This window comes from Rhinoderma darwinii, chromosome 1 (assembly GCF_050947455.1).
Source record: "Rhinoderma darwinii isolate aRhiDar2 chromosome 1, aRhiDar2.hap1, whole genome shotgun sequence".
Lineage (NCBI taxonomy): Eukaryota > Metazoa > Chordata > Amphibia > Anura > Rhinodermatidae > Rhinoderma > Rhinoderma darwinii.
Genome location: NC_134687.1, coordinates 473,794,237 through 473,817,798, shown reverse-complemented (window position 1 = coordinate 473,817,798; position 23,562 = coordinate 473,794,237). Strand labels below are relative to the sequence as shown.

At 42.1% G+C, this 23,562-nt stretch overlaps 1 protein-coding gene across 17 annotated transcripts in view; it reads right to left on the bottom strand.

The window, feature by feature from the left end:
• NCOR2 (nuclear receptor corepressor 2) overlaps positions 1-23,562 on the bottom strand; it is a 429,457-nt gene that overhangs the window by 291,136 nt on the left and 114,759 nt on the right. For all 17 annotated transcript variants that reach the window (XM_075833601.1, XM_075833585.1, XM_075833675.1 and 14 more), the window contains one exon: positions 1,322-1,449. In XM_075833601.1, coding sequence (XP_075689716.1) covers positions 1,322-1,449 — 128 coding nt within the window. The remainder of the gene's footprint in view (positions 1-1,321; positions 1,450-23,562) is intronic.

The window sequence follows — 23,562 nt, the reverse complement described above, 5'->3', positions numbered from 1 at the left end:
GTATAATGCCCCCAAGCTGCTCTATACAGTATAATGCCCCACAGTGCCTCCCACAGTATAATTCCCTTTAGCTGCCCTCATACAGTATAATGCCCCCATACAGTATAATGCCCACACAAATGTCCCCATACGATATAATGTCCACACAAATGTCCCCATACAGTGTAACACCTATACAGATGCCCCCATAGAGTATAATGCCCACACAGCTGCCCCATACTGTATAATGTCCCATAGCTGCCCCATACAGTATAGAGTCCCAAAGCTGCCCCATACAGTATAATGCCCATGCAGATGCCCCCATACAATATAAGGACCCATAGCTGCCCCATACAGTATGCCCCCTTAGCCGCCCCTAGTGCCAGTACCCACAATGATAGTGCCACAGTGCCCATGTAGCTAAAGCCACACACAGTGCCCATGTAGATAGCGCCAAGGTCCCCTGTAGATCGTGCCCATGTAGTTAGCACCGCCCCTGTAGATAGCACTAGCCCCCCTGTATATGGGGCTCCCTACAGCTACCTACTGGGGGGTGGTGTTATCTTTATGGGGGTGTGGCACTATCTACACGAGCACGGTGGCACTATATAGGCACTATTTACAGTGAGAGGAGACGGGGTCCAGGATGCAGCAAGAGGAGGTGGGGGCGGGTACGCTCAGGTAGAAGTGCATGCTGAGCAGAACCATGGAATGTCTAAAAGAAGTTAAAAATTCACAGACGGTGCGGTCACGTTACCGCATTACAGAACTCAGTTTTGCCCCTTGTTTTGCATTTAGTATGAAATAGTGACATGTGCTTTCCCTTCCCAAGTGCATAACGTCACATTTATCAGTGTTAACCCCCATTTGCCACTTCTCTGCCCAAGCTTTCAACTTTGCCAGTTGCATTTGTAATAGAATACGGGCTTCCTTTCTGTTACTTTCCTGATGCTGTACAATCCCTCTATAGGATCATTATAGAAATATATTAAAACAGAATAGGGCACCATACTGACCTCTGTGGTACCCCTCCCGACTTTTCTGCATTCTCCATTGATCTGCTTGAACTCCAGTCCTCTGCCAATATGTGGTACGTCTAGAGAGCCTTCCATTTTAGGAATAGGAAGCCTTAAACGTACTAATTCATTTATAAATTCCCCCCCACCCCCCCCCCACCTTCATGTGTACTTTGTAAGATAAACATTTATATGGTCTTCCATTTTCAACGAGCAAAGATAACACTATATAAAAAACATATCCTTGGCTTGCAAAACCGAATAAAAAGACCAAAACACAAAACAATTTATGGTGTGCAGAGAACACTGACAGAAAAAAATCGTACCTTTCATTCCCAGGCTGAAATTTTGATAGCAGTGATGGCCGCCTCCTCTGTGGCATAAGAACCGAACTGTGGGCTAGAGGTGAACCATAATCTCTTGAATGGTGCTGATAATCCATAAGACTGGCATCCTGCAAAACACACACATCACAGTGGAATTATTATCTGAACCTCTGGTTTTGGAAATACATGCAAATATTTACGCAGTGTTGTTACATCCGTGCACACATCAGATAAGAAGACGTAACCACATAGGGTACGATCCTAGTATTGATCCAAAGCACTAAGGCAGAACATGTAACATGCAAGTGGCTAAACATCAAGGATAAGGCAGGGGTGCGCCACCTGCCGCCCGCAATTCCGTTCTGTACAGCCTCCACTTCTTAGTGTCCTGATGGTTTAGAAGGTTTAAAAGACAGCGGTATCCTTCTGATGCAGTAAAATATAGTCTTTAGATGGCAGCTCCATTCTCTATTCCAAGCACTAATCATTTGGAAGATCCATGTGAGCGCCCTCTAATGGCTGCTCACAGGTGTCTCTTTCAGACGACTGAAAAAAAAATGGCCATTAAAAACGGAACAGTCAGTGTTTCATGGCCTTTCTGCATGTGTGTCTCTAAATTTTCATCCATTTCCAGTCCGTCTGTCCGTTTTTAATGGCCATTTGTCATAAAAAAATAAATAAAAAAGTTGTATTTAATTTATCAGTTTGTTTTTTGTCCCAACCCCCTGAAAACATCACAATGCCCATGTAGATAGTGCTGCAATTTCCCTGTAGATAGTGCCACAGCGCCCACTGTAGAGAATGTCCATATAGGGCCAGTACCCACATAGTACCAGTGCCCACTGTAGTGCCACAGTGCCCACATATAAAGCGCCAGTGCCCACATAGTGCCACAGTGCCCACAGTAGATAGCGCCACCCCCCCCCCCCCCAAATAGCACCCCGTTCTGTAGATAGAACCCTCCCCTGTAGATAGCAGTGACGTCAGGAGAGCGGAATCCCCTGCCATTCCGCTCCTGTTGTAACTCCTTGATGTTACTGTCCATATATGGATAGTGACGCCAGGGGCTTCTCTTGGAGCAGAGTCCCCTGCCAAAGCAGGCCAGGGATTACGCTCCAGGAGTAACCCTGTGAAGTCACGGCCGCTGGGGATTCCGCTCCTACAGTGGCGCTATCTATGATGGATAGGGGGGTGCGATCTTCAGGCAGGGGGGTGCTATCTACAAGACTGGAGTTCCCGGACAGAGATCTTGCGATGCTCTGGCAGGGGATTCCATTGTTGAAAGCCCTGACTTCACAGTCCTTATATGGACAGCAATGTCAAGGGCTTCCCCGGGCTCAGCGCTCAAAGTAGCGCTGTGTACGGGGAGTCCTCGGCCAGGATCAGTTTTTAACTGCCGTTTCAAGGATGGTTTCTTGAAAAACGGCCGGTAAAAACGGATCCATTGACTTCTCTGGGAACCGCCTGGCCGTGAAAACAGCCAAAAATAGGACATGTCCTATTTTTTGACAGCCAATATTTACTGGCCGTTAAAAAAACGGCCATGTGAATACACCCATAGAACTTCATTGTTCTGAAAATGGCTGTGTGTCACACGGCCGTTTTTCACTGTCGTGTTAAAGTAGCCTTATGTAAGAGAGAAGAGGAGTGGCAAGGAGCAACTTGCCATATGGGAGCAGGGTCAGGTAAATACGAACGGTGTACTGTGTGGCTGGCATAGTTATGGAGGGCACTGTGTGGCTGACACGGTTATGGGGTTATTGTGCAGCTAGCACTATTATGGAGGGTGCTGTGAAGCTGTAGAAATTCTATTTTAGGTAGTTGACCAGGTAAAACTTACTGTGTTATGCCAAGTGCAGACCATGACTGATATTCTCTTTGGAGATCTTTGAAACACAGTCATGCGCTGCCCCAACTGAACTGAACCTAGATCACCATGGAAGAGTCCGCAGTCACACAGTAACCAATGTTATATTGTAATGGATGATATGCTATTAAATCACTGACTAACGGCATCTGAGAACAATGCAAGGATTTGATGCAGTTTTTTGGGGTTTTTTTTTAAACACGAAAGCATGCCCTGTCTGTCACGTTTTTGGTGCAGCTTTGCCTCAGACTACAATTTGGAAACCTGGGACACTGAAAATTATATGTAAAAAAAATACGATCACGTTTTTGACATGTGGTATGCAATACGAACAGTTCTAGGAAGATTTCCAAGAACTTTTTATAAAAAAATAAATAATAAAGTCAGCGCAAATTGTCGCAAAACCACCACTGAAACGGGATGTATTCTCATAAAATGCAGGAGGAAAAAAAAACCTGTGTGCCTCTGATTTTACACATATGGGTTCCATATTCAAGATCCGTGTGGTATGAATTACAGATACAGTCATGTGCGTGAGGCCTTACCACTGTGATACTTGGAAACGGTTGTTTGGCAGAAACCTGAATCAATTATAAGATGGTCTTTTTTGTTTTTTATCTCCACTATATAAAAAATATTATATATTTAAATGCGGCCTATGTTCCATAAAGGGTTAATCAGAGAGTTGAAAAAGAAAAAATAGAACTAGTAGCAAAAAATTATATAACGTAGAAAAAAAAAAAAAACACACACATACACAAACTCACAAAGACAAGCGGGGAACCACGGATACGAAATCTCGCGAGATCACGGAACAGCAGTCACACGGCTGCATTAAAATTAATGCACGTCTATGGGTATATTCGATGGGGACATGTGCTATTTTTCCCCGTTTTCCCTGATCCTTCAATAGACTCAAGTCTATAAGGGATCCGTGTAAACGGATACCGCAAAGATGCAAATCGGCTGTGTGAATAAGCCCTAAATGTCAGACGGAAAGCAAAAGTTAACATTCATACATACTATTAGGTTTTCCTAGCTATATATAGATACAAACCTGTGATTCCAATGTAATATAATCCCTCTATAAATCCCTTGTTAGGCCACATTTTTAATATGGGATCAGTTTTTGGATCCACATTGTAAAAAGGATAGAGGAGAGCTGCAAAAGGTTCAATAGCAGCAACTAGATTGTTACATGGGATGGGAAGTCGCTTTTACATCGGAAGGCTAGAAAAGATCTTATTAGTGTATGTTTGGTCAATACAAAGACCTGGGACATGATTTATTCCTTCCAAGGACTTTACAAAGGACCAGGGGAAATTATCAACCTATCTAAGCATTTTTTTTTGTGTAAAAAAAGAGGCTGCTCTCGCCACTTTTTCGCCACCGAAGTCTGACAAATTTATTATAATTTACGCCGGAAATCTGGCGGAAATTATAGTGGATATAGACGGCTGTTCCTAGCTGGCGTAGATCTCACTCTGTGTGGCGCAGCAAGGTAAAGGCCCGTGCTGGGCCTCCTACCTTTCCCCTCCCCCCACCGGTCAAACTAACTTCCAATCAAAATAAGTAAATAGAAAAAAAAGGATGTGTATACTCACCTCAGCTCTTCGCTTCTTCCCTGCGGGTTCCCCTCAATCAATAACGCAGCTCATGCGACGTACTGACGCGGGCAGCATCAGGATGTTATATGCGACGCTGCATTCAGGACGTGCCTCGTACATCGCTGTGATGCTGTCCAATCAGAGCGGATAGCCTCACAGCCATGCAGACCACCTGCTGATTTTGCGAGATTTACTAGAGGTTTTCTTTATCACTGAGTACGTGCGCCCTGATTGGACAGCGTCAAAGCTAAGCACGAGGACACACCTACTGAGGAAAGTGGAGGTCTCCTCCTCTCTGTACTTACCATTAGCATATTAGACTCAAAACAGAGCGGGGACTGTAGCGTGACATGGGGGGGGGGGGGGCAGTAAAAAAAATAAATTACAGCGCTGGAATCTGGAGGCGGTGGGGAATAAGGGGAGGAACATGGTTTAAAAAATAAAAATAAAAAAACACAACAACATGTCAGGTCCTCTTAATAATAACGAATGCCAATGAGCGTTATTATTAATCAAGCAATGAAAGACGTGGGATTGAGAAAAGTTGAACTTGAGGGACCGGTGTCTCTATTCAACCTATGCAACTATGTCATTTATTTACATAGTAACATATGCAAACAAATCATGATATATTACACTTGTAAAACCTCTTCTTCCAGGCCGTGCACAATCATGCAGAGAATAGGTCCAAACACCGAGGTGTTCACAATTCTCCAGGGCTGCATGTAGTGTTTTATCTGTCTATGAAGTGGCTAGGTACAAGGGCACGGATCCTCGCCCTCCGGATTCCAACCCTGAAGTGCTTTACATCCAATGAGTCGTGCACTGGAAGGAAGCCTCTCTTCTCTTTGCACAGACCTGTCAAGTCTCATTGAATAGAGTGCCAGAATATTTTTTTTCTTCCTTCGAACACTCTGTACTAACAGGCATAATGATTTTTTTTTCTTTTACATTTAAAGTAGAATTACGTTATTCACTAGACACAAGACCTATACATGCCTTACGGCCTCTGTCTACCTACTGCCACCCTTTAATTATTAACAATATTCCCTCGGGGCTTAGTCCCCAAACTCTGGGACTTTCACACAGAGTATTTTGCAGGCATAAAATATCTGCCTCAGAAGTCCTTCAGGAATTATGAGGCAGATTTTGAACAACCTGCACTTATTTTCACGCCATTGAAGCGAATCCATAAAAACGCAGCGAAAAACGCTCAGAAATGAACGGCGCAGTTTTTTTCTGCCTCCCATTAACTTTAATAAGAGGTCAGAGCCGGAAACAGCGGCAAGAAAATGACATGCCACTTTTTTTTCCCCGTGAGCGGCCAAAAGCCATCTGAGAAAAAACGCCTCTGCCTGCCATTGAAATCAATGCGGGGCGATTTTTGTAATTTTTTTTATGCTGATTCGGACGTGGTTTCCACGTCAAAATCAGCGCCAAAAACCTGTGTGAACGGACACTAAATCTGCGTGCTCCTATGAAGTATAAAAACGGTTTATGTGCATGAACGTACGGTCAGATATTTTCAGAAACTCAATATTTATTATAACATTACGTTATAAAACGGACAGTTCTACGTCTAAACCTAAATGATTTTAGATAGAATAATGACAACTAGAGCCATTATGTCAGACTTCCCAACCTTCACCGTAATCCACCCTTCTGTGAGCGCTGCTGAGCTGTTGACCGGCATATTTGACATGACCTGGCAGTTTAAGGTCATTGTGCTCCATTATAAACCATTGCAAACAGTGGAAAGACTGACTGTAGCATCCTTCAGTAACAATACCATGCAGGAAGTATGATACGCGTAGGAAAACGTCTTCCTACTACTTATTTCTAAATCACATTGTCACAACAGTTTCAGAAAGATTTCTGAAAATAAGCACTTTCTTTTATAAAATAAAGTAAGATGCACGCCTAAGAAAATATCCTCTATACATTAAAACCGTCAAAGACAACTTTATCATTTAAAGGGCTATTCCCATCATAGACATTTACGGCAGCATCCAGTCATGGAATGAATGGAGAAGTGGCCACCTATGTGTGCGTCTCTCCCCATTTTGGTCTATTGGGAGTTACGGAAACAGCCGAGCTAGTGAATGGAGAGCCGTGTACATGCGCGACTACCTCTCCATCTGGATGTGGAGGTCTCACCGGGCGGGACAGGTGTCTATGGTCCCGTCCGCAGTCCTGTGGATATGCCATAAATTAATAACCCTTTAACGCCTTGAGGACACAGCAATTTTGTTTTATTTCTCTTTTAATCGAGAAAATTGTACAAATGGCTTTTTTTTGTGTTTTTTTTTTTTGTTTTTTTTTTAATGTAACCATTTTAGTGTACATATAATGTGTAAAATGCAGTGGGAAATGCATGTTAATTTTGTTCTGCGGGTCAATACGATTACGGCGATAACAAAATTCAACAGTTTTTTTTACGTTTTACTACTTTTGCACAATAAAAATGATTTTACATTTTTTTTTCCGAGTGCCATCATTTTTATATTTCAGTCGATGCAGCTGTGTGAGGGTTTTTTTTATTTAGGCCCCACGCACACAAACTTAGTTTTGCAGCCGCAATTCACCCGTAAGTCTGCGGGTGAATTGCGGCCCCATTCATTTCTATGGGCCCATGCACACGACCGTGGTTTCCATGGTCCGTGCATTGCCCAGGAGCCTGGACCGCAAAAACAACAGACATGTCTTATTACGGCCGTGTTTTGAGGTCCAGGCTCACAGAAGCTAATGCACGCGGTCATGTGCACGACCCGCGACTTGGCTACGGTCGTGTGCATGAGGCCTTAATGGCTGCATTTTGGGGTACAAAAGACTTACTGTTCACTTTTTGTTCAGTTTTTTTGGGAGGCGGAATGAGCAAAAAAAATAAATTAAAAGGAATTCCGGCATTCATTTTCTAGCCTTTTTTCGGCCTTCAGAGTGAGGAATAAATAGCGCATTGTTTTCCAGCACGGGTTATGGCTGCAGCAATACCAATTACACGTACTTTGAGATATGTATGTATATATATATTACAGCATTTTCTAAAGGGAAAAAGTTGTTTGGGGGTTGTATAACGTTGGGGGACACTGCAATACATCTATATTATGCCTCTCTATTATGCCCTTGGCAAAGCCTAATAGAAGTACAAAGATGGCAGACCTGGGGGTCTTCACTAGGCCCACTCTGCTACGGAAACCCATAGTCACGCACACCGCAATCGCGTTGCAGGGTTGCCGATGAGGTGACAGAGGGAGCCCCCTCTCCCTGTCTAACTGCATAAATGCCATGGTCACTATTGTCCGCGGTTGGGATCGGAGTCATCCTGTTCCTGGCTGTCCTATAGAGAGGACACCCACTAAAGGAGCTAAGCCCGCGCCATCCCCGTACTGTATATTTACGACGACATGGGGTAACTAAATAGCGCCAGCGCTGTAAATACATGGCCCATGGCATCAAAGGTGATAAGGGAGCGGTCAGCTCTCCAGGCATGTGTACTTTAGTACAGTCATACACAGTCTGACACAGTCAGCACTGATTGGAGAATGTCAGACATGCTCCATTGCTTAGAGAATGGTAACGCTAAGTTGTCACTTCCAGGAGGAATTACAGAGGGTCAACAAAACCGTTCACAGAAAAGCTTGAACATTATTATTTTTAGGGGATTGGAAGCATTTACTAAAAAAAAACAAAAAAAAAAACAGACAGACATGTCAGGAGCACTCACAGGTTCTATTTAAATAAAAGCTACCAGGCCAAGAGTATGAAATATTAGTTAAATAAAAACTATGCATTTAAAACGTGCTGAGGGGGCATTATAGCATAAGACATACCCAGGTCTTGTTAAATAATGTATTCTGGTCATCCTAATAACTACTGATAATTTTTTCTTTTTTTTTTCCTATTGTTTTTAGGAAAGTCACACTCATCAGTTGCAGTCCACTCGTTCAACATGTTATATGGGAAATATTTCTGGTCAAAAACTTCCCATGCCAAGTTACTAGGCAGAACATGAATGTATACATGCCTTTTACACAGCTGAAGCATACCTCACACTGTATTCACGTCCCAGCTCTCATCGCTGACATTCTAATGCTGTGATATCATGGTCAGACACCTGCTACAGATACAGTACTGGCGACAGACATTGCATTTCTGTAGAGGAAGTCAGAAGAATTCCTATTTCAAGCTTATGTTACACAGAAAAAATAAACAGGATCACATAGTCTGAATTTACAATTGTATACACATTTCGACCTTACAGAACCATTATAACTTAAAATGCAGGTTCACACACACACACACTAAATATATATATATATAAAAGATGTTTGTAAACACATTGCGTTACTCATCTTTAATTTAACCCCTTTCGTTTCTCCTCACCCCTCTCCAAAATCTACCTTTTTTTTTATTACTATTTAGTACTATTATTTTTTTTTGTTATCCTGAAAGGCTTGTTTTTTGAAGGTTGAGCTTTAGTTTTTAATGTCACTATTTAACCCCTAGGCGCACCACGACGCAACTGTATGTCTGGGTGGCCAGTTTCTTAGCGCACGAGGACGTACAATTAATGCGCAGTTCCCGGTGCACACTGTCGGCGATAGTGTGCACCAGGAATCGGGAGACCAGCTGTTCCTGACAGCTGACATTCCACTGTTGCCGATTAGAGGCTCATTTCCACCGATTTCGGAAATTAACCCCTTAAATGCGGAGATCGATTGCAATCGACGCATTTTAGGGGTTTCTAGCACATCGGCAGACCGCACAATGAAATAGTGAGGTTTGCAGATGGCTAGCATGGCGACCGGAGGACCAGCCTCCTGATAGACTTCCTGTCATTGTGACAGAATGTCACAGTCGTTCGCGATGCACACTGTCGGTGACCGTGTCTGTGACAGAGTGCATCGGGACGTCAGTTGTCCCCGACAGCTGGCACTCCACTGTTGCCGATCAGCGGCTCATCGCCGCTGATTTAGGCAATTAACCCGTTAAATGCAGCGCTCGATTGCGTTTGCCGCATTTAGGGGGTTTGTAGCACATCAGCAGCCCCCATGCAATCGTGGGGGTTGCTGATGCTTGTGATGGCATCCGGAGGCCAGATAACGGCCTCCGGGTCTGCCATGTATGGAAGCCTATGTGGATCAGCCTCACGCTGACAGTTGGAATACATTACACTACCTAGGTAGAGTAATGTATTCTAGCAGCAATGAGAGCTGCAGGTAAAAAAAAGAAAGTGGAAAAAAGTAAAACAAAGTTAATAAAAATGTTTTACAAAAGTATAAAAATAAGATTTTTTTTTTCCTATAATAAGTCTCTTATTATAGGAGAAAAAATGAAAACGTTAAATAACAGTACACATATTTGGTATCACCGCGTTCATAACGACCCAATCTATAAAACTATAATGTTATTTTTCCCGCACGGTGAACGCCGCAAAAAATAAACAACTAAAAACTATGCCAGAATAACTATTTTTTGGTCACCACCCCTCCCAAAATATAGAATAAAATGTGATCAAAAAGTCGCATGTACCCCAAAATAGTACCAATAAAAACTACAAACCGTCCCGCAAAAAACAAGCCCTTACTCCGCTTTTTTGACTGAAAAGAAAAAAAAAAAAAGTTATGGCTCTCAGAATATGGTGACAGAAAAGAAATCTATTATATATTTTGGAAAGTTTGTTTGAAGCCCGATTTTTCATTGGTTTAAAAGCAGTCCATGTGACCGCTGCAGCCTGTGATTGGCTGCTGCGGTCACATGGGATGAAACGTCATCCCAGGAGGCCGGACTGCAGTTAGAAACAGGAGTTCTGGGTAAGTTAACTTTTAATACTTTTAACTCCAGTGGTAGTCACTGTCCCGTGTGCTGAAAGAGTTACTGCCGATCAGTTAACTCTTTCAGCACGCTGGACAGTGACTATCCGCTGACCGTGTGCTTCCTGTGTACACTTCCGTGTTTCAGTTTCCGAGAGGAAACTGAAACCCGTTCACACCATGTACACGATATTGTGAGTGCCGCACATGCTATTCCCTGTCCAGCGGTACTCACTGTCTAGGGTGCTGAAAGAGTTACTGCCGTTCAGTGCAGCCCCTTAACTCTTTAAGCACCCTGGACAGAGACTACCACTGGACAGTGAATACCATGCGCGGCGCTCACAATATAGATTATTAATGTTTCATTTAAAAAAAAAAAAATGCAACAAAAAAAGTTACTACTTACCCAGAACTCCCTGCTTGCATGCTTCTTTCTCAAGTCCGGCCTCCTGAGATGACGTTTCAGACCATGTGACTGCTGCAGCCAATCACAGGCTGCAGCGGTCAAATGGACTGCCGCGTCATCCAGGGAGGTCACCAAGACAACAGCCGGGGTACGTATGAACTTATTTTTCTTAATATCGCTGCATTCCAGCACTGATCAGCAGCCTCTTCTCTCTATCAGTGCCGACAGAGAGAAGGGGCTGCCGATTAGTGCAGTATCTGTCTGTATGTGTAACTCTGCCCGCCTAGCCGTTGCTAGGCCATGGCTCCGTCACACACGGACAGCACACGGATGCCCTCCGTGTGCCTTCAGTTTTTTTGACGGCCCTGTTGACTTGCATGGGCCTCACGGTCACGGAATCTCAGACCGAAGTAGGACATGCTCTACTTTTGTCGGAACGGAGAAACGGGACCGTCAAAAAAAGTGTGCATGGCCCCATTGGAATGAATGGGTCAGGGTGCTAGCCATCTGAAAAACAGCTAGCACCCTGAAGAAAAAGACTGAAGTGGGCATGAAGCCTTATATGGGCCTGCCCATGCCGTCATTACGGCCTGAAATAGGACATGTTCTATATTTTTCAAGGGCCCGGGCACCTTCCCGTAAGCAAACCGGAAGGCACCCGTGGCCAATAGAAGTCTATGGACCCGTAATTAGGGCACGTGATTACGGGCTTTTTTACGTTCGTGTGAATGAGGCCTAAGGCCTCATGCACACCAACGTATTTTTTTCCTCCAGTAAATACGGGTCCTTTGTCACACGTATTCGACCCGTATTCCACCAGTATTTACGGACCCGTGACCGTAAATACGGGTCCGGTGTCACCAGTATTCCACCCGTATTTACGGCCCCATTTTCTCTGCATTAATCGGCAGCCCCTTCTCTCTATCAGTGCTGGAAAGAGAGAAGGGGCAGCCGTTTCGGGCAGAGTTTCCACAGAGATTGAAAGTAAAAGAAGCTCATACGTACCGTTGTCTTGGTGACGCATCCCTCTTTTGACATCCAGTCTGACCTCCCTGGATGACGCGGCAGTCCATGTGACCGCTGCAGCCTGTGATTGGCTGCAGCGGTCACATGGGATGAAACGTCATCCCGGGAGGCCGGACTGGAGGAAGAAGTAGGTAAGTTAACTTTTAATACTATGAACTCCAGCGATAGTCACTGTCCCGGGTGCTGAAAGAGTTACTGCCGTTCAGTTAACTCTTTCAGCACCCTGGACAGTGACTATCCCCTGACGTCGCCTAGCAACGCTCCCGTAATTACGGGTGCACACACGTAGCCACCTGTAATTCGACTTCTATGGGCCTGCCCGTGCCGTTATTACGGCCTGAAATAGGACATGTTCCTAATTTTTCAACGGCACGGGCCCCTTCCCCTAAGCATACGGGAAGATACCCAAGGCCAATAGAAGTCTATTGTCCCGTAATTACGGCTCGTAATTACGGGCGTTTTTACGTTAGTGTGCATGTGGCCTAAATCTGTAGTGAATATATTGCTTCATTTCATTTCTTTTATGCTTCCAATAACATTATTTACACTCTCTAGCAATTAAATTCATATTGAAAGGTAGCAATTAAATTAATACTGAGAGGTATTTAAATAGTGAGCTTTTACTCTGCCCATACCGTAAGTCAACCTCCCGAGCAACGCCGGGTATAAAAGCTAGTTATTTTATAAAGAAGTGATTTTATCGTGCAAACGCTGCAAAACATAAAAATAAATATATACATATGGTATCGCTGTAATCGTACCGACCCGCAGAATAAAGTAAAATGGTCATTTATAGCGCATTATGAACGCCGTAAGAAATAAATAACTTAAAATGCCAAAATCACTGTTTTTTGGTCACCAAAGCTCTAAATAAAATGTACTAAAAAGTGATCAAAAACTTGTATATATCAACAAATGCTACCAATAAAAACTACAGCTCGTCCCGCCAAAAATAAGCCCTCACACCGCTCAAATCGACCAAAAAATAAAGAAGTTATGGCTGTCAGAATGTGTTCATACAAAACATTTTTTTTTTTTAACAAATAGTTCTTTCTTTGTAAAAGTAGTAAAATATAAAAAAAACTATATACATTTGGTATCACCGAAATCGTATTGACCCGCAGAATAAAGTTAAGTTGTCATTTTTACCGCAAGGTGAAAGTGGTAAAAACGAAACCCAAAAAGCAATGGAGGAATCACAGTTTTTTCCAATTTCACCCCACAAAGAATTTTATTTTCGGTTTCCCAGTACATTATATGGTACTTTAAATGGTGTCAATAGAAACTACAACTCTTCCCGCAAAAAAATAAGCCCTCACACCGCTCTATTGATGGAAAAATAAAAAAGTTATGGCGTTTGGAAGGCGTGAAGAGAAAAACTAAAATGGAAAAGCAAAAATGTATCAGTCCTGCAAAGGTTAATTCATTTCTATTAAAAAAACAATTATTGCCACATGTGGGGTATTATCATACTCGGGAGAGATTGCATTACAAATTTATGGCGACTTTCTCCTTTATCCCTTGTGAAAATTAAAAAATGCAACATTTAATGGACAAAAACGCTGATATTCATTTTCACGGCCTAATTCTACTAGTTTCGGCAAAAAAAAAACCTGTGTGGTATAAATGCGCACTATGCCCCTAGAAAAATTCCTTGAGGGGTGTAGTTTCCCAAATGGGGTCACTTTTTGGGTGTTTCCACGGTTTTGTTCCCTCCGGGGCGTTGCAAACGCAAGATAGCACTGAAAACCAATACAGCAAAATCTGCGCTCCAAAATCCAAATGGCGCTCCTTCCCTTCTGAGCTCTGCTGTGTGTCCAAACATCAGTTTATTACCACATATGCGGTATTTTCATAATCGGGAGAAGATGCTTTACAAATGTTGGGGTGCATTTTCTTCTTTATTCCTTGTAAATATTACAAATTTCTATGTTTTTTCAGAAAAAAAGATTTTCATTTTCACAGTAACTCCAATAAATATAGCAAAATACTTGCGGGGTCAAAGTGCTAACTATACCCCTAGATAAATTCCTTGAGGGGTCTAGTTTCCAAAATGGGGTCACTTTTGGAGAGTTTCCACTGTTTTGGCACCACAAGACCTCTTCAAACCCGACATGGTGCCTAAAATATAATCTAAAAATAAAGCAGGCCACAAAATCCTGTAGGTGCACTTTTGCTTCTGAGGCCGATGCTTCAGTCCATTAGGACACTAGGGCGCAGTTTTTAAAATGGGGTGATTTATTGGGGGATTCTAATATATAAGGCCCTCAAAGCCACTTCAGATCTAAACTGGTACCTGTAAAAATAGCATTTTGAAATTTTCTTGAAAATGTGAGAAATTGCTGCTAAAGTTCTACGCCTTGTAACGTCCTAGAAAAATAAAAGGACGTTGAAAAAACGATGCAAACATAAAGTAGACATATGGGAAATGGTAACTAATGACTATTTTGTGTGGTATTACTATCGGTTTTATAAGCAGATACATTTAAATTTAGAAAAAATGCACATTTTTGCAAATTTTCTCGAAATTTTGGAGTTTTTCACGAATAAATATTGAATTTATCGAACACATTTTTCCGCTATCATAAAGTACAATATGTCACGAGAAAATCTAAGAATCACTTGGATAGGTAAAAGAATTCCCAAGTTATTACCACATAAAGTGACATGTCAGAATTGAAAAAAAAATCGGGTGTGCCATAGGGCCAAAATAGGCTGCGTCCTGAAGGGGTTAAAAACAACATATAATCTACTGGGAAACTGCAAAAAAAATATTTGTTGGGTTTAAATTAGAAAAAACAAAACAAAACTGCAAATCCTCTTTTTTTGGTGGTTTCTTTGTTACGGTGTTCCCCATGCAGTAAAAACTACAGGTTAACATTATTCTGTAGGTCAATAAGATTGCGGCGATGACAAATTTATGGCATTTTTTTATGTACTAATATTTAAAAAAAAAAAAAAAAACAATTGTGTTGCTATATTCGGAGACACAATCTTTTTATTTTTCCATCAATAAAACGGGATGAGGTTTTTTGCAGGTTTTTATTGGTTCTAATTTGGGGTACATATGACTTTTTAATACCCTTTTAAACAATTTCTTATATAGTGGAGAAGCGAGGAGACTAAAAATCATAGAAGGCTATGGATGAGATAGGCCACCTTATGGCATATGCGCATAACAGGTATCTGTTTAATGCAGAAGTCATAGGCTTTTCAATAGCTTTTCATGACGTATACGTATCTTGGTATACGTATCTTGGTATATACACACATCAAATGTAGGACAAAAGTGATGCCCCAAGTCAATAAAGAACACATGAGGGATTGAAACATTGCAGCATGGTTGAATAAAGTACTTCTTTTTCAAATTGGGAGTGCTACGGTCTTTCCATTTTTTGAGATGATGCAAGTGACCTTAACCCCTTAATCACCAGCCTATTTTAGACCTTAACCCCTTAAGGACGCAGCCTAGTTTGGGCCTTAAGGCTCAGAGCCCATTTTTCAAATCTGACATATTTCACTTTATGTGGTAATAACGTCGGAATGCTTAAACCTATCCAAGCGATTATGAGACTGTTTTCTCGTGACACATTGGGCTTTATGTTAGTGGTGACATTTGGACGATATATTCAGTGTTTATTGGTGAAAAATTGCAAAATGTAGAGAAAATTTATAAAAAATAGAATTTTTCAGAATTTAAATGCATCTGCTTGTAAAACAGATGGTTATACCACCCAAAGTAGTTACTAGTTCACATTTCCCATATGTCTACTTTAGATTGGCATCGTTTTTTGAACATTCTTTTATTTTTCTTGGACGTTACAAGGCTTAGAACATAAACAGCAATTTCTCATATTTTTAAGAAAATGTCAAAAGCCTTTATTTTAAGGTACCTGTTCGGTTCCAAAGTGGCTTTGAGGGCCCTATGTATTAGAAACCCCCATAAAACACCCCATTTTAAAAACTAGACCCCTCAAAGTATTCAAAACAGCATTTAGAAAGTTTATTTAACCCTTTAGGCATTTCGCAGGAATTAAAGCAAAGTGGAGGTGAAATTTGAAAATTTAATTTTTCTTGCTGAATTTCAATTGTATTAATTTTTTTCTGTAACACAGAAGGTTTTACCAGAGAAATACTACTAAATATGTATTGTCCAGATTCTGCCGTTTTTAGAAATGTCCCACAAGTGGCTCTAGTGTGCTCTTGGACTAAAACACAAGCCCCAGAAGCAAAAGAAGCACCTAGTGCATTTTGAGGCCTCTTTTTTATTAGAATATATTTTAGGCAGCATGCCAGGTTTGAAGAGGTGTTGAAGTGCCAAAACATTAGGAATCCCCCATTTCGGAAATTACACCCCTCAAGGAATTAATTTATGGTTGTTGTTATTTTGACCCCACAGTTTTTACACGGCACGTATTTGAATTGGGCTGTGAAATTTAAAAAAAAATTTTTTTTTACAATAAAATGTAATTTTTCTTAAAATTTCTTATTTTTACAGTGAACAAAATACCCCATGTTGTTGCGCAATTTCTCCTGAATGCAGCAATACCCCATTTGTGACGATAAACTGCCGTTTGGACCCATGGGAGGCCTCAGAAGTGAAGGAGCGCTGTGTGTTCTTTAGGCTATGTTCACACGGAGTATTTTGGGGGAGGAATATCTGCCTCAAAATTCCGTTTGGAACTTTGAGGCAGATATTCCTCTCCCTGCACGCCGATTTTCGCGCCGTTTTTCGCCCGCGGCCATTGAGCGCCGCGGGCATAAAACAGCGAGATATACGCTTTCTCCTGCCTCCCATTGAAGTCAATGGGAGGTCGGAGGCGGAAGCGCCCGAAGATAGGGCATGTCGCTTCTTTTTCCCGCGAGGCAGTTTTACTGCTCGCGGGAAAAAGACGCCGACGCCTCCCATTGAAATCAATGGGAGGCGTTCTCGGGCCGTTTCTGCCGAGTTTTGCGACGCGGTTTCCGCGTCAAAAAACTCGGCAAAATACCCCGTGTGAACATAGCCTTAGAGTGCAGATTTTGCTGGATTGGTTTTTGGGTGCCATGTCGCATTTGCAGAGTCCCAGCAGTATCAAAGCAATGGAAACCCACCAGAAGTGACCCCATTTTGGAAACTACACCCCTCAAGAAATTCATTTATGGGTAATGTGACCATTTAGACCCCATAGTTTCTTCACAGAACTTATTTCAATTGGGCTGGGAATTAAAAAAAATAATACATTTTTTCCAATGATATATAGTTTTAGCTCAAAATTTCTTATTTTCACAGGAAATAAAATATTACATTTTGTTGCCCAATTTGTCCGGAGTGCGGCAATACCCCATTTGTGGTGATAAACTGCCGTTTGGGCCCATGGGAGGGCTCAGAAGGAAACGACCACCATTTGGCCTACTGGGCATTTTCCTCATGCAAAGTCATGTATGCAGAAGCCCCTGAGGTACCAGTACAGTTGAAACCCGCAAGAAGTGACCCCATTTTAAAACTACACCCCTTAAGGCATTCATCTAGAGGTGTAGTGAGCATTTTGACCGGAGACATACACCCCATAAACTGTAATGTGGGTTCTCTTGGCACACAGCAGGGCTCAGAAGGGAAAGATGAGGGGGATAAGCTGTGCGGAGTGCATCAGGGTAAGTAAAACTGGGGTAGATTAAAAATCAAGGGATGTATGATACATTTCAAAACACTTTCATACAGAGCCTTAGTTTTTCAGGAAACGTGTCACATTGGTATATTGTGTCCTCCCTTATCCCCCTCTTATAGCAGACTTTGCACCTCTTTTGACATTTTCCCTTCGTGCCAGTTTGGGAAACTTCTCCTGGAAAGTGTTGCCCTGGTACGATGTGTGTGGCCTCGCTTCCAGAAGTACTGGGAGCCCCTTCCTTGTCCCTAAAAATTAGTTTCTTGATAACCACCTCTTGAAATTCCAGGAAAGTTACCCTCTCGACGTAGCACGTACGCATTGTACAATGCCATCGGTATGATGTGCACGGCCAGCTTCTTATACCACATCGCATGGCGCTGTAGGGCTTCAGGGCTTGATCTGACAAGTCCACCCCTCTCATGTACCTATTGAAGTCCAGGATGCAGTCTGGTTTGGGGGTCTCTGCACTGGTACCTCGTGCAGGTACATGGGTACTGGTGTGGGCATGCATTGTTGTCAATACAAGGACTTCTCTCTTGTCTTGTACTTGACACACAATATGTTGCTGCTAGAATGTGCCCTGCTCTCACCCCTTCTGAGTGTTTGCCCAAGCAGAGTCTTAGGGAGGTCTCTCAGATTTCTTCTAGCAGTGCCACATGCCGCAGTACTTCTGGAAGCGAGGCAGTTGAAGAGTGGAAAGCTGGTATAAAAATTATCCAGGTAGAGGTGGTAACCCTGGTCCAGCAGTGGGTGCACCAAATCCCACACAATGTTTGCATTAACTCCCAGTAAGGGGGGGGGGGCATTCTGGGGGCTGAATACTGGAGTCCTTCCCTTCATATATCCTAAATCTGCAGCTATACCCTGATGCACTCTCGCACAGTTTATACATCTTCACACCATACCTTGCCCTCTTACCCGGCAGGTACTGGCAGAATTGAAGCCTCCCTTTAAAATGTACCAAGGACACATCAATAAAAATATAATTCTCGGGAGTGAATGCTTGGGAAAACCGGGCACTGAAACGGTCTAATAGGGGTCTCCGTTTATACAAACGGTCAAAACTGGGGTCATCTCAGGGTGGGCACGGCTCATTATCAGTATAATGTAAGAAGCGAAGTATTGCCTAATTTATTTATTTTTTTAGGTTCCAGTTCAGTTCTGAAGTTGCTTTGAGGGGTCCATATATTAGAAACCCCTATGATCCACCCCATTTTAGAAACTAGACCCCTCAAAGTATTCACAACAGGATTTAGAAAGTTTATTAACCCTTTAGGTGTTTCACAGGAATTTAGAGCAAAGTAGAGGTGAAATTTACATATTTATTTTTTTGGTCAGAAAATCCTCTTTATACCATTTTTTTTTATAACACAAAAGTTTTTATCAGAGAAACGCAACTTGATACTTATTGCCCAGATTCTGCAGTTTTGAGAAATATCCCACATGTGGCCCTCGGGCGGTAATGGACTGAAGCACCGGCCTCCGAAGCAAAGGAGCACCTAGTGGATTTTGAGGCCTCTTTTTTATTAGGCACCATGTCCGGTTTGAAGAGATCTTGTGGTGCCAAAACAGTGGAAACCCCCCAAAATTGACCCCATTTTGGAAACTAGACCCCTTGAGGAATTAGTTGTAGTTTTCTTGGGGTGCATGCGACTTTTTGATCCGTATTTATTCTATTTTTAAGTGGCGTGGTGACTAAAAAACAGCAATTCTACTATTGTTTTTTCATTCTATTTTTTTTACAGCGTTCACCGTGCGCTATAAATGACATATTCACTTTATTCTGCGGGGCGATACGATTACGGCGATACCAGATGTTTATAGTTTTTTTTTTAGTCTTATGGCGTTTGCACAATAAAATACTTTTTGTAATAAATCATTCACTTTTTGTGTTACCTTATTCGGAAAGCCAGAATTTTTTTTTTTTCCATCAATAAAGCCGTGCGAGAACTTATTTTTTGCGTAAAGAACTGTAGTTTCTATCAGGAGCATTTTTCGGTACATGCGACTTTTTGATCTCTTTTTATTCCATTTTTTGGGAGGTGAAGGGACCAAACAATTGTGATTGTGGTACGGCTTATTATTATTTTCTTTTACGGCGTTCACCGTGCGGGATAAATAACGAAATAATTTTGTGGTTCAGGCCGTTACGGACGTGGCGATACCAATTATGTATAGTTTATTTGTTTATATATTTTTATTAATAATAAAGGACTGATAAGGGAAAAAGGGGGATTTTTACTTTTAAAACTTTTATTTTCTTATTTTTACACAGCTTTTTTTTACTTTATTACTTTGTCCCACTAGGGGACTTGAGGGCAGGAGGCCCTGATCGCTATTCTAATACACTGCACTACATGCGTAGTGCAGTGTATTAGAACTGTCAGCTACTCACTGACAGCAAGCATAGTGGGTCCTGACTTTGTCAGGACCCACTAGGCTTCCGTTGATGGCATAGCCGGACGCCATTGTTAGGTGTCCGGTTGCCATAGTCACCATCGCCGGCCGCTATCGTGTAGCGGGCCGGCGATTGTAGCTTAACCCCTAAAAAGCCGCGTTCGGTATTTAACGCGGCTTTTAAGGGGTTAATCAGCGGGGACACCGCGATCGGTCCCCGCTGTAGGAGCTGCGGCAGCTGCTGTACGAGACAGCAGCTGTCACAGCTCCTGCATGTGTCGGCAAGATGGCCGAAATGGCCGTTACTCCCGCGATGTAATATTCTGTCGCTGAGCGCCAACGGCATGGTTAGCGTGACGGAATATTACGGTCGCTGAGCGTTAAGGGGTTAATGACCACGCTATTTTTTACGTTTTTCCATCATCTCATTCAATGAGCTCTAACATTTTCATTTTTGCATCGACATAGCTGTATAAGGTCTTGTTTTTTGCGGGACAAGTTGTAATTTTTAATAGCACCATTTTGGGGTACATAGAATTTAGTGATTACATTTTATTAACTTTTTTTGGGGGGGGGGGGCAATAGAAAAAAAACTGCAATTTCGCCACACTATTTTGCGTCCTAAATTTACGCTGTTTACCGTGTGGTGTAAATAACACAATAACTTTATTCAGCGGGTTGTTGCTTTTGCAACAATACCAAATTTATATTGATTTTGTATGTTTTACTACTTTTACACAGTGAAAACACTTTTTTCCTAAATTATTTGTTTTTGTGTCTCCATATTTGAAGAGCCAGAACTTTTTTATTTTTTCACTGATGCAGTTGTATGAGGGATTGTTTTTTGCGAGACGACTTGTGGTTTTTATCGGTACCAGATCACTATTTATCACGTTTTTTTAAGGCTGGATTCAAAGAAAACAGCAATTTTTGCATGGTTTTTTATTTTATTTTTTACGACGTTCACCGTGCAGGTTAAATGATGTAATAAGTTTATAGTTGGGGGTTGTTACGGACGCGGCGATACCAAATATGTGTAACTTTTTTTACTTTATTTTGTTTTTTAATAATAAAGCCGTTTGTTAGGGGAATAAGTGGGTTTTTCATTTTTGTTTCACTTTTTTATTTTTCATTAAACTTTTTTAACTAGTCCCACTAGGGGACTTCAATATGCGATCATACGATCACTTTTATAATACTCTGCAATACTTCTGTATTGAAGTGTATTATGCCTGTCCATGTAAATCCGACAGGCATCTGCTAGGCCATGACCTAGCAGGCATTTACTACAGGCAGACCTGGGGGCCTTTATTATGCCCCCGGCTGCCATAGAAGACACAGACACTCGGCGATCTTATCGCCGGGTGTCAGTGGGATAAGAGGGAGCTCCCTCCCTCTCTCCAAAAAAACTCAGATGCGGCGCTCGCTATTGAGCGCCGCATCTGAGGGGTTAAACGGGTGAGATCGATACTTATATCGATCTCACCCATTCGAGCAGGGATGTCCCCAGCCCCCAGCTACCTCTGGCAGCTGAGAGCAGGGAGATTTATCGGCTCCCTGCTCTGTTTATTTATTCTGATGCAGCGCCGTGAAAAGGCCTATGAATCAGAATATAGCCCGTTAGTGGCTGCCGTAAAAACACTATGGGGCGATCACTAAGGGGTTAAGGGAGAGTCAACAGGCAGCAGACTTTTGCCGCACACTCGCATGTGCTATAGGCGGATTTTGCTGCAAATTCAAAGAAATTGACGGTAAAAATCTCCGGCATTTATGCAAAAAGGAATGACAATACTACGAGTTGACAATCCACAGCACGCTCTGATTTCGCCATCAATTTTGCCGCTGTGTGTCTATTGAAAACCCCATCCACATGTATTGTACTGTACTGTCATTTGCAGCCGATTTCTGGTTCTCGGAGCTTTCCCTCAGCACTTAAAACGTTATAACATTTCAATATATTTTTGTTGCAAGTTTGGCCCTTTTAGAACATATCATCGCTGCTCTCTTCAGGTATCTTTCCAAGAGGGATTACAGATGGTTAACGGTCTTTTTGCAATCAAACGTTGGCATCTCTGAATTGCACGTCCAACATACAAACTGGGCATATTTCACTGGCAGGATAGGATGGCACTGTTACATCCAGTCCTGACTCACTTTTATTAATAGATGCTGGTAAGTGCGGCTCAGAGTCTGGATGCGCTCAGCATTTTATGACTGCAGCTTGCTTTGTCTGTGTTTATGTCCTTAGGGGAAATGTAAACGCCATACTGACGTCGTTCTCTCTGTGAGGTGGAGCAAACCAAAGACATATAATGACTAAACAATGACAAATGAGTCAGGTCATAGGGAGTATATTGTAAAGGGCACCATAGAAGCGATCTACAGCTAGTATTAGATGGACTGTGTGAGTGGCAGCCGGGTAGGTGTAAAATACCACAAAATAATACATTGCGGATATTTACCTGCCCACATGCACTTGCTTTTTGTTATTGTGAATAGGAGAATGGCGCCATCTTGATTATTCCCAGATTTACATTAAGACCCATTAATATTGCGCTACAGTCTACAACATCCAGCCAGTAGCAATTCGACTTCCATGGTCTCTTTATAACACCGTCCTCTGAATTTTCTTTCATCCGGAGTAATTATGCAGCTATACAGGAATTGTTTTTTTTTTACTTTTTAAACATTGCCTCAATCCAGATTATCATCTTGTTTTGTGTTTGGACGTCATTCCTGTTGTCACCTAATGGAGCCGTTACAGACTAGCCCTAAAATCCCTTCTTATTACGCTATTTACTAATACTGTCTTTTGTTCTCTTACAGAACGATAGTTAAAAGGAAAGCCGTAAACATATAGCTTTGTACTAATATTATATACATCACTGAAATAAAGCACAGCGGACTACATAATCACATTATTGCTATTAGTAACACAGCATAAAGTACTACATGAATAGCCCCGGACATGACTGTGCATTACCACCAGCTCGGCATGACAGTGATGAAAATGAAACCTTTGCACAAGAATTGCTCAAGTGCCAATTACGAGCATGCAGCAATTCATGGTGAGAAGCGAGTTTAGCAAGACCATTATTCTTTCTCTTTCTTTCCTTCCTGAATTTAGTGACCCAGAATAACCCGAGTGTGTCAGCCTCATATAGATAGTATAATCACACTGGTTGACACAAAGGCTGGATCAAATACCAGCTCTATGCTCATGCATTAAAAGAATTTCCATCACCCTGCATTAAACAACCGCCTACATCATACTCAACATCAAGATCATGAGGTGTCCTCTCTACCCAGATATCATTTTCTATGTCAAACAAATGCTCCTAAAGACATATACTTGAAGAGCGATTGCACACAATACTTCTGATGCAGGCATGGTCACGAACCAAGTGCCCTGGGTAAATCGACAAAACTCAATTTCATCCATTAAAATGTATTTCAAAGAAAAAATAAAAATAAATC